This window comes from Gambusia affinis, linkage group LG20, assembly GCF_019740435.1.
Source record: "Gambusia affinis linkage group LG20, SWU_Gaff_1.0, whole genome shotgun sequence".
Taxonomy (NCBI): Eukaryota; Metazoa; Chordata; class Actinopteri; order Cyprinodontiformes; family Poeciliidae; genus Gambusia; species Gambusia affinis.
Genome location: NC_057887.1, coordinates 3,078,888 through 3,091,224, shown reverse-complemented (window position 1 = coordinate 3,091,224; position 12,337 = coordinate 3,078,888). Strand labels below are relative to the sequence as shown.

The following is a 12,337-nucleotide window of genomic DNA, read 5'->3' as shown; positions in this document are numbered from 1 at the left end:
AGAGCTCCTCTGCGTGCTGAGCGTTCTGCAGCTTTCCCCCCATGGCTGCGTTTTGCGTGTGTAGCCCTCGCCTGCCCTGACCTCGCGCTGCCATTTCCTGCCTTTTTTGATTATTAATTCAGTGTTTGCTGTCATAACCGATCACAGGCTCTCATGCCCCGTAACCTCTAACCTTTCCTTCCCTCTGCCTGCTATATGCCAAAGAGAGTTAAGTCCGGCTGACCCAGATTGTTTATTTTTATTTTGCTCCTCGCTGTAAGGGACAGCGTCCGTTCCCCGAGGAGACGCCCTCCATGCGCCACCTTGCTTGGAAGCTGTTGAGATGAATTTGGCAAGTGCTACGAATTCTGTTTAAATCTTTAAAAAGAAATACATTAATGATGCGACTCCGAGCCCGGGGGTCTTTTTTACTTTTCTACTTCATTGCATTTTTGCTTAATCTGAGACTGCTTTTGCTCCATAAGTGTTTATTTTTATAATATAGGAGCTCGCTTGTCAGCTGTGTATTTTTTCTTCTGTGTTCACAAAATGGCAGCAAATAGGAGCAAATGGCTCAGATATGTTCGTGGTGTTTTTTGGTTGACCTGTCAATAAAAAGTCTTTCTACATTTTGCATCTTCTTGTTTGGCAAAAAATGTGGGTCGCAATGAACAAATTCATGCACAGAGGCACCTCCTACTGAGAGTAGTGAGGGGAATCGGTCTATATTTATGCATTAACATGCATATTTATAGTTTTATTTTGGTTGCAAACACCCCTGCAGAGTTATATACACGTCAGAAGTTGGAACTTGGTTTCTGGGAATCCTGACGCTTCCAAGATAGCCGCGTTCCAATTGCAATCAATAAAAACGGTCTGGCTCCTTGTAGCTAGTTGGGAGAGTGTTTGGTTGACGCCAACTTTGCTAGCCTGTTGCATATTATTTGGCAGGTTTTACTGTTGCAAAACCTGCCGTATATTTTGGTCACCAACATGCTGAAGCTGCGAGGATTTCCAGATGACGCAAGAGAGAGAAAGATGGAGGAAAACGCATAACAAGAATTTGTGTGCAGCTGAGCTCTGCAGAAACGGGGCAGAGAACGGGCAGAGTCGGCTCAACGGACGCAGCTGTTGTGACCAGTTTGGCCTGGAAGGAGGATGTGGAGCGTTTGTTACCGCCGTTGGCCAGTTCCAGTCTCCCGTGTGCAGTTTTCACAGCCGATTATTCACATCATCAGTCTTACCTTGCTTCCTCCCAACACGGTTGTCTCGATGCGACCATTTTGCTTTTATCGTCACCTCTGGCATGGCGATTAGGTTCGTCCTCCAGCTTCTGGAAATGTTAAAATGCCTTCTTTTATTTATTTTTTTTCACCTTTCGGTTTCAAACATGAATGAACTCGTTCACTAAGAGCCCTTCTAAAAGAACTTGTGGGATTAATTAATATTCAGTCTGAGATAAAAAAAGAATCCTTGAGGCTGCTCTTCAGTTAATTATTGTTTTGTAATCAGGTGCTGCGATGTCAGAAATCTACTTTATACATATTAAAAAAGTTGGGATATTTAAACATTAAGCAAATGTTCATCTTTATTTCATGACTGTTCTATCATAAGGATTTTTCTTTAGTTGTATTTTTTTTGTACAAATTCTACTTCAATGACCCTGATGTAAAGGCCTTGGATGGACCGTAGTGCAGCAAAGCTTTGGCAGTGGCACTTTCTGCTGCAGTAGGTCTTCCCCATCCTGACTGCAGTGAGTAAATGGAAGAAGACGATGAGTTCACTACTGGGTGCACAATGGTGTAAGATGTCACCCATCATCCAAACTGCCCATTCCACATTTAACAATGACGGTACAGCTGACTGTCCAAGTTTCAACCTGTGGGTAATTCTCCCACTCCAACAGTAAAGTACCTTATGAAGATTCTCTCACCGGTTCTCTGTTTGTCTTCTGGGCATTTTGAGCCAAAATACTAACCTGATGGTTCTAAATTCACCTGATGATTTTAAAAGACGGCTGTGGTACAGTAAATACTCAACTGAAACGAGGCTTTTGTTAGTATATGTGTGAATATGGATGTAAAAGATATGGCTACGTTTGTAAGACAACAGCACATCAGGCTTTATGTAACTGCAATGAACGTTTCCTTCATGGTGATGCATTAAATTTTGAACAAATTCACAGTAAGGACTCCACTAAGGCAATGTTTTCTAACAGTAATAGATATTTGATGTCATACAGTCAGATATAACACCATAAAGATGATTTATACGATGTATTAGCCGACTGGAAAGGTAAGAAAAGGGGCTATAAAAGGAAATCAAAGCAGACCTGACTCATGGCTTTACAATACACTGTAAAAACTCTCACGCCAATGCATTTCCTAAACAAAGCAGGTGAATGTGGGAAAGTGGCCTTTTATATCTTTGATAATGAGCAAATTAATAACAATTCAAATGAATGCAAAGCCTATAAAATGAACTTCTCTGAAAACAACTGCATCCTTAAGCCAAATGAAGTGGAAATGCATTAATATTCATCATTTCCTCTTACAGTGAACCAAAGCTGAAGGCGTTTCTGTGGTATTTGCTCTGGCTTTATTCTCCACCCGTCTCACCTGTGGTGCGCCGGTGTGGCACATGCTCCATGCAGGCGGGAACAGGCCGCCCTGACCCCTCCTGCCATGTCCCCATTTCATTCACGCTAGAGCGCCACATTCCTGAGCATCCTGGCTCATGCAAAGACACATTCCTCCCGCTTTTGCTCCAGTGTTTCTTAAACCCCCGCCACCAAAAAAAAAACCACACTCTTGAATGTATGGCAACGCTAATATCCTGTTTTGTGGTAATTGTACTCCTCGGTCGTGTAACTGTCAGTGCCCCTTGCGTCCTGCTCCTGCTTTCTGCTGTGATTACGGATCTGTTTTGCTCTGGATTCAGAAGCCAAGCGCTGGCTGTTCCCAGAACGCCACCTTGGGTCTCACCTTTCGCAAACCGGCGTAATTAGCAAAGTTTGCCTTTGTGCTGCCGTCTCGGCTTGTGTTTTGGCTCGCCTCCCACCGTGTTTGTGGCCTGTCACCGTTAATGAGCACGCGCGCGGAGCTGCAAGGAGACATCACACACCTCCAACTTTAACACTCCATTAGATAATTAAGGAGGATGGGGTGTTTTTGTAACATTTCAGCTGAGACATTCCCATTAATTAGCGTCAGAGGAAAGGAACAGTTTTGCTCAGGCACTTTACTACAAAGGGATGTGATCTCTACCTTGTCACTGAAGCACTAAATGATCTCTCCTCTGTTTTTTTTTCTTTGTTTGTTTTTTCTCTGTTTATCTTTCTAGGGAGACGCTTCGCAACCCGCAAAGAAGAGGCCCGACTAAGGAGAGCAACTCTTCCATGGCATCATGTGATCTGCACATTCCCTCGGCGAGCTCTACGGTGGAGGAGTGAATTGTGAAAGCATCCCAACCACTAGCAGCCCCCCTATCACCACTATCGCTGCTCCTGTGCGCTGCCATCAAAGTCTCGTCTTCGTGACTCAACTTGCCTCTTTTTTCTCTGCCTTCGTCTTGAAGATAAAGAATGGCTGTGCTGCTTCCCTGCCCCTCCAACGCCTCCTGCAAATAAGGCCTTTATAGCTCGTCGAATAATACGTGAGAAAGGAGGCATAAAAGAGCTTTTTATTCCTCTGCTGTGTGTGTCTTTTTTATCTTTTTGTTCGCAGCAAGTCAGCCCTAAAGACACACATACTGACTAAACAAACAGGGTGTTTTTTGTCCAGCTGACGTCTACAGGAGGTGTTTTCTGAACTTTTTTAACCTTAAGTGGATTATTTAATAAACCTTTACCTGGCAGTCCTTTGGAATATCTAATGACGAAGCTTCTCTATGGGGGATTAAATCATCCCAGGAACCTGTACTGACTCCTCTTTGGGTCGGCCGCAACTCAACCAGGGGTTGATTCCGTCTCTGAGCTCTGTTTCTGGGCGAGCCATCATGGCCGGGAAGGGCAACCCGGTGCCAGGCGGACACCTAAACGGCTTCCCCATGCCCCCCTACTCCTACTTTTTCCCCCACATGCTGGGGGGCATGTCGCCTCCGGCTCTGTCGGGACTTCCCATCAGTGGATACAGCACCCCCTCCCCAGCAAGTAAGTCAACTGTTTTCCCTCTTTTCATCTGCCTGCTGGAGGTTTTGTGTTTCAGCTGCGTTTTACAGTCTAAAGTGCAAGTTGCTTCTTGAATGATAGCAGTTGTTGAAGTTGTTTTACTTTCTTTGTGTGTGGATGTGTGTTGGCGTGTGTGGGTGTGTGTGTGTGTGTGTGTGTAGCATAAGTAGAGCAATGGGCGGTGCTCCTTTGGTTTTAATGCCATGACTTTCCAAACAGCCCAGTTGGGGCTCTTGCAACGGTTGTAATATTGACAGATATGACAATGAGATACATGCCTGTTTTCTTCTGTCATATCTTTCTCATCTACGCTTCTGTCATTCTGTGACCTTCAGCATTGTGGGTCTGGTGTTGGCTTCTGCTGCCTTTCAGTTCTGCCAGCTAAATATAAGCTTGCGTTTCACATTCTAATGTAATATCCCTTTTACTTAGGGATGCAAGTTGACTGATCTGATCAATCAATGAATAGTTAATTGATAACCAGCCATTTTCTTTAAAACCTGAGTTTTCTGTTCTACGATGAGGGTAAACTGTCTTTTCATGTTTCATAGTAAGCTGGATGAAAAAAAAAGAGTGAGACATAGTGAGAGTTAAGGAGCTTGTTGAGTGTTTGTATTTCAAAACAGAACGGCATAAAGTGCATTTTGCATTCCGCACCGGACTCTGTTGGACTGTTTTTCTTTCCAGTTCTGGTATGGCCCTGCCATATTTGTTTTTGTTTCTACTGGTTCCACTTAAATATGACCAGCAGTGCCCTCTTCTGGATGGCATTCAAACTACAACAGTGAAAGAAGATCTGAGCAGAGATCATTTATCAGCTGGAACCAGTGATGTCAGTAATTCGTTATAATGTTATAAGTGGAAATACGTTATTATTATAAAATAACTTGTATTGGCAAAGATCAATGTAATATTCACAGGAGGTGGAGCGTTGTTGTTAGCAGCTGCTGAAAGTAACTAAAAAAGTTACTTTTAATGTAACTTAGCTACTTTCCAAATCAAGTAATCAGTAATCCGATTAAAGTTACTTTTTCAAAGAATCTATGCCATCATCTAATAAAACTTTAATCCACAATTATTCAGTTATTATTTATTTGTATCCCTAATGGGAGTATATTAGCCAACAAGCAGTTATTTTCTAAATGAATGTTGCACACACTGAGGATGATATCTTCATATGATTTGTGCAGCCCTACAGCCACCTACCTCTCTGTCCTGTAAACAAGAGACACCTTTGTAGCAACTATAATGTAATGACGGCCAATAATGTAATAATGTTGGTCATTTCAGATGTTATACAACCAGTAATATAATAACCTGCCAAAAATGCCATGAAGGTTTTCAGACCTTAAGGCTACAGAGTGATACTCAAACCGGTGCAGAAATCCAGCTGAGATTCAAACCCAGGACCTTCTTACTGTAAAGCCACAAAGCTGACAACATGCAGCCACACATCAAGTCAAGTTTATTAGTCTAACACATTACAGTCACAAAGCAGTTCGAAGTGCTTCACACCATAAAAACATAATACAGCAAGCAATAATGAAACAAGCAAGAAACATTGCATTTTGTTCCGTTGATGCTGGAAATCAAAGGCAACTCTGAACAGGTGGAATCTTTAGCCTTGATTTAAAGGAACTCAACGCTTCAGCATCTTCGCAGTTTTCTGGACGTTTGTTCCAGATAAGTGGATAAGTGGAGTAGAAACTGGATGCTTGGTTCTGATTCTGGAGATGCAGAGTAGAAAGGAACCAGAAGACCGGAGAGGTCTGGGTGGTTGATCAGTGATTTATGAACTGTAAATGGTTTATTTACCTGATCTAAACCATTCCATTGTACCTCTGGCTGTATGTGTAAGACCTTTACAAGGTGAACCTATACTCCAATCTATATCCCCTTTTCTATCCTCTATCAGGTTATTTTTTCATGATTGATGTAAATCCATCAATTTCCTCACCAACTCTAAAGCAGCTCCTCTTTTCCTGCTGAAGAAAATCATTCCTGCATGAAACCTCCAACACACTTCTTCACCAAGGAAATGGTGTGTCCAGAGATCTGATTTGCCACTTTTCTTCCACATCTTTCATTCGCCGAAAAGTTCAGTTTTGGTCTACAGAGGACCGTCTTCCACATGATGCTGTTGTTTCAAGCTGCAAATTGGGGATCGTCTGACTTTTATGCCTTAAAGTTTCATGAAACCCTTTGTGGAGTGTGTTGGAATTTATGAAAACCAGGTGAATTTATACTGAGATTATATCCACACGTGTTCTGTTCTTTACTAATTAAGTGACTTCTGATGGTAGCTCTGGATTTTCTTAGTGTATTTGCATTGTTCTGGTCACATCAAATCCCAACAAAATACTTAAAGAAAAAGTGACAAAGTTGCAGAGGAACTTTATGTACACCTTAGTAAGTAGTAAGGCACTGTGTGCTTTGGATCCTTCTGGTGAAAGAACACTTTCATCTCATCCTGTTCAGATCATTCCTGTGTTGAAAGGTGTGTGTGTGCGTGTGTGTGTGTGTGTGTGCGTGTGCGTGCATGTGTGTGTGTGTCGGTAAGCAGAGAGAGGCACACAAACATGCAGAGCCGCGTCGCCTCCAGCGCTGTCCTTAATTTACAAACCCACACACACATCAGCTCGCAGACACACATGGAAATTTCAGCAGAGATCACAAGGAAATGAAGCGGGACAGTCAGACAAGCGCATTGTTTGTTTGGGGAACACAAGTTTGGCAAGTGGTCCTAAAATACATTTCACAAATACTCTCATTGTGGCTGATGATCACGCAACAACTCCTTTCACACAGGCTGTGAAAAGCTGCGGAATTGACTTGCAAAAAAAAAAACAAAAGGAAAAAAACAAATTAAAACACTAAGACAAAAAATGTTCAACCAAGCCAACTTCTCTGTCATGTGTTAACACAGAACATCTACCTATTGGTTATTAGCACATTTATTTTGCCATCTTTATAAGTTGAGATTTATCAGAGCAGAGGGTGCGTGTCATGTTAGTTCCTGTTGATTCAGCGCTGCGCAGTCCTAGCAGAACATCCCGGTTCCCAGGTTAATGAAAGGCAGCTGACAAATGAGCTGGAGCAAACATTTTCTAACATCTAGCATCTTGAATTTCAATGCTGTAGTAGAACAAGAATGAGATGATTAGTTCGTTGTGCTCTTATTCATCTGGTTTGTGTGATTTGTTTAAAGAGGCAGTCGAGTTATCTTTAATTTTCTATCATTTTAAGCTGCTTCGATAATGGAGTACATCAGTCAAAGTTCTTTAGAAGTCCGAATTCCAAGTTGGAAATTTGCCTTTCCTCCATCAGTGGCTCCAAAATCCAATATGGCTGCTCTGCATATTAAACTTAGTGATCGCCACAGTAAAAAAGAAAATGTTTATTTGCTGTTCCAATGTTCTGTATTAAATCTCTTACACAGCCTTATACAACCTCCTTTATAAAACAAAAACAGGAACACCTTGGCATTAGCTTAGATTGCTAGCAGTTAGCTGAGTCATTCAGGGTATTAATTGGCAAATGTTGTTTGTTTTTGAATTTAGAACTGGTTTTGGTCCCCATACCTTTTCCCACCTGCCTGGGGTACCAGCAGTGGTGCCTATACCACAGACTAAGACCCAGGGAAGCATGGAGAAAGGAGCTAGAGATGCAGATACGGGTGAATTGTGCGAACTGGAGCTGACAAACCTGTCCTCAGTCTTAGAGGTTCACAGGAGGTCACCGTATTGATTCTTTTATTTAGTGTCTGCTGGAGCTTGCATGTGCAGCCAGAGATGAGGGGAAGTGAAGAACAGTTGGTGCCCAGCCCTGTCACTCCCACTTCCCCAAATACCAAACACCCCGTCTCACTCACAAAAGACTGGAACTCCCGTCGGATTCCTCTTTTCACACTGTCGCGAGCGCCCCGTGTGTTTGTCTTTGTGCGTATCCAGCAGTGTTTGCCTTGCGGGGAGGCAAGATTTCTTCCCTTTTGCCTGGACAAACATTTCCTGTCTGTAAACACCGGAGAGCCAGGGACACCGCGGCTTCCTGACATGCACGAGTGAGCGCTCACATTTACGCACATGCACAACATAAACACAATCTTTGCCCTTCAGGCTGGCTCACTTTCTCTCACTCCGGTTCCTCACGTGCGAATAACTGCAGGCAAAATTCACACTTACTCGCTCTCTCTCTCTCTTTCTCTCTCTCCCTGTCGCACACACAGAGCAATCGAAACACGCTACTTCCTCCTTGTCTCCTTATGTTAACTGCAACAAAGTGCTTTCAACCCTTCCTTTTCCTCTTCCTGTTCCAGATTGTATCTCTCTCCCTTCCTCTTGCTTCTTTCTTTCCCATTTGTACACAAAAACTGCCGTCCAGTTTTGGCAGAAACAGGTAGAAAAGATTTGGAGGGATGAGGAAAATAGTTTGATACTTGAATAGAGAGGGGATTTACAAAATACCAGATTGAAGGCGCAGCAGTAAAGCAGAGTCCTTGATGGATTTCAAACATGACAGAGCCTCCAGTTTAGGATTAATGCATATGATGGGATGCCTTTACAGCCATAACTATTATTCACACTGAAAATTGATTTTTTTTTTTTTTTCTCCCCTCGCTGTTATTGTTAGCTCTTATAAATCTATATGCCGTTGAGTGGTGGGAACATTGATATCGTATTTGCAAGCTGTGGAGTGATTATATAAAACTAAGATGTAGTGAATGGAAGCAGCTGAAAGTCTCGCTTTTCCAATTGCATACATTGTTTTACTCGTGACAGCTTACCCTGTAATATAGTAATCTTGTTGTTGAAGTCTTCTTTTCATGAAACCTTCTATCAGACAGTCAAAATCTTATCCAAAATGTTTTCTACAGTTAGTTTTATCAGGAAGGATACATGAAGGATGTATGAAAAATCAAAACTTGTACAACTTCAGATCTGAGAAACTTTATGGTCCTGACATCTTGTTGAGCAGAGCAGATCACTCTTGACACGCCACTCACTGCAGTATAACTTCAGAGCCATCCTGATAACTGGAGTGTCCTTAAGGTGGTTGGAGGGGTAAAATTGGGACAAAAAACTGGCAGAAAAATCTTGCAACGTTAACTAGTGATTAAGAAACATCCATCCATGTTTTGTACCTAGAGCAGTCTTTGAAGGAGAGTAGGAGTTGCCATATTGCCAACTAGTGGCTTAACATCCATATTGTCCTTATTAATGGCTTTTCTTTACCCAGAAAAAGCCTATGTTTCGTTTCCTACAGTCGTCACTTTCTAAAGTTTCACACCACAAATCATCCATATATGGTCGTTCCTTTCCATTTTACTGAGGTTGGACTCCAACCGCTCTTTTAGAAAAGGCTTATGATCTGTTAATATAATTTCAAGTTTGTTGTTTAAGAAGCTTTAAAGTTTTTCTGTCTCCACACTTTGAACGTCTGAAACGCTCTTGAAAGTGGTTAGAAACACAAAACACACATTCCTAAAGGCCGGTCTTCTTTAAAAACTCAAAGCACTTACAATTAAAACCTCGATTTGTTGACCTCCTTTTCTCTCCTCCTTCACCTTTTCCTCTCTAAGCTGTTGACCTCCTCTATCTCAGCTGCTTTCAACAAACCACAGTAGACCAATTATTTCGACCAAGCCAAGCAGAAGGGTTAATCTAGCCCTAAAATGCGCTGTTTTCTCTCTGCCTTGAAGCCCAACCTCTAGGGCTGCGTCTTCACATCACATTATCTGAGAATCAACGGTTTAGGCTACTCACTGGAGCAGATCAGCTGAAGGTATTGATATTACATTCATAGCCTGCAGCTTTATTAGTTAGGTGAATATTACCAGCAGATTGATTCCACCCGTGAACCTAAACAAGCACACACCGCCGTGCTTTCTATCGCAGAATATCCTCCGGTGCTCATTACTTGCAGTTTCACACACTGGAATCCTCTGAACTCCGCTCATGAGAAGTTGTTGAACTATTCAGAAATAGTATCGATTGGAGCTCGTATTATCACAAAGCAGTCCGCTGTCCGTCAAGCTGCTCCGCTGATTTACTAGGCGAGCGTTATTACAGATGGTAACAAATGGAGTCGACTTGCTACCTGCTGCCACGGCGGACTAATTGGTTTTTACCCACAGAGGCCGCTTGTTTTACCAAACACGGTAATTGTTTGCTACAGGCTGCGTTTTCCTCTGCCACCTGCCACATGAGCGCCATCTCTGTTGACTTATTAAGGCCTAAAATGGCATTTATGAATGTAGTACGAGGGCCAGCAGCAGAAACATGCTGGTTTCAGACTCCAACAAAGCTGGTGCTTGTGTCTGTGTGCTATCTGTCCCATTAAGCAGCCCGTGGTGGAACATATAAACCGCGGGTAAATGTGAATATGGTAATGTCGGGCTGAAGGTGTGTGTGTGTGTGTGTGTGTGTGTGTGTGTGTGTGTGTGTGTGTTGCTTTTCGAGGATGGACAGGTGGTTCCTCTCTGCCTCGGTGGTCTGCAGGATTCAAGTGAGCAAGTTAGTATTCTGACCAGGTGGCAAAATGAACCCCCAAAACAAACCCCTTTTCTTTTCATTTTCTTAATGTTTCTATCTCATACTGTTTTCACACAACATGTTTGGTAGAGAAAAGGATGATAAGAGTTAAAAGCATTTTAATTTAGCTAACTATTGTGCGGGTATGGTGCACACTACCAGGTGCCAGGCTGCGTTTAGCAGCATCAGGAATCCAAACACACTCTGCAGCCTCTCTGGGGAGCTGGTTGTCATCACTGGGAAGTCATTAGAGGGGTGCCAAATTCTGCCACTTATTAAACATGGAGTGTTAGACATTTCCCGCACTGAAGCGCAGCACTTCACCACCAACTTAATGACCTTATTAATTAATTGCTCTGCAGTGGAACGAGGGGAAAAACATGAACACGTGAGGCTTTGTGTTTGGACATGTTCAAAGGAGCCGCCGTCACCGATGCCTCTACATCGCTGACACATTTCAGCGTTTGGGAATATAAAACTGTTTTATAGTTCTTTTATTTTTATGTCTTTTCTATATAGACATTTTTAACATGTTGCATACTTTCTGTACACTTATCTATGAGGCAGGTTTATTAAAACCCTAATCATGGTAGGAAGAGTAAGGCTGCAGCTAGCGATTATTTTAGCAGTCGGGTATTGTATCGATTATTCTAACGATTAATTGATTAATCGCATACAAAATATTGGTACATTCTTCACATTTTTCATTTAACTACCTAAGCCTTTTGTATATAATATTAAAAATACATACAAAATGCAAATACATAAAAGAGGAATAATTCAATTCTTTTTTAAAATAAAATAAACATTTTATTGTTTAAAATGCAATAATACAGCATTTCTTGTACCCTTGATTATTTGTAGAAAATGATGCATCTGCAGCTAAAAAAAATACTTCTAACATCAACCTACAAAATGCTTCTCCTTTCAATACAACATAGGGCTAATCTGTTAATTTTTTTAGATTAACCGATTGGGTAGAAAAGATGCTGAATAGGGGATATAGTTGTTTTTTGTTTTTTTTGTTTTTTTTACAGAATTTGAACTTGGTGAAGCTAAAACTGCCACTTGAGGAGTTTTACCTTGAATGCAAGCAATATATATTTTAAGCACAGTTTTGGCTTCATAGAGCTCTGACTGTGTCATTTCCTCAAGTGGTCTTTTTTTTTTTTTTTTTTTTAGTTTATATCGATTAGTCTGATTAATTCTTTCAGCACTAATGTAGAGCATTGGCTGATTGCATGTACTGGTATTGGCGTAATTCAAATACAGCTTGGGTAAGATGTTTACATTCATGTCAGGACTTTTTATTTATATAGCACACCCTTCAATGGAATTATATCTTTCCAACATAATATAGCTGGATATTTAACTGCTCATCTTTTCAAACTGCTAGTTTGTTTAGGTACGGTGGTTTCCATACAGTTTGATATGAAACTCTGGTAACGCCCTTGGTGAACAAAGTAATCCTCCCTTTTTTATTTTCTGTTCTTATTTCATTTTTCTCTTTTAAATTGTTTTCCATTTATTATCACATAGCAGATAGTAGTCCATGTTTTCCTGTGTGCTCTATCTGCGTCAGTCATGTGCCAGATTTTATTTGCTTATAAACAAACTCATTAAGATCTGTTTACTCACGGACACCTGAAATGTTTCGGAG

General features: G+C 41.6%; 1 protein-coding gene across 3 annotated transcripts in view; it reads left to right on the top strand.

Annotated features, from left to right (window-relative positions):
- raraa (retinoic acid receptor, alpha a) overlaps window positions 1-12,337 on the top strand; it is a 185,605-nt gene that overhangs the window by 74,968 nt on the left and 98,300 nt on the right. For 2 of the 3 annotated variants that reach the window (XM_044103663.1, XM_044103662.1), the window contains one exon: window positions 3,322-4,129. The exons of the other annotated variant lie outside the window; for it this stretch is intronic. In XM_044103663.1, the coding sequence (XP_043959598.1) occupies window positions 3,976-4,129 (154 nt within the window). In that variant the 5' untranslated portion in view covers window positions 3,322-3,975. The remainder of the gene's footprint in view (window positions 1-3,321; window positions 4,130-12,337) is intronic. 3 annotated transcript variants of the gene reach the window in all.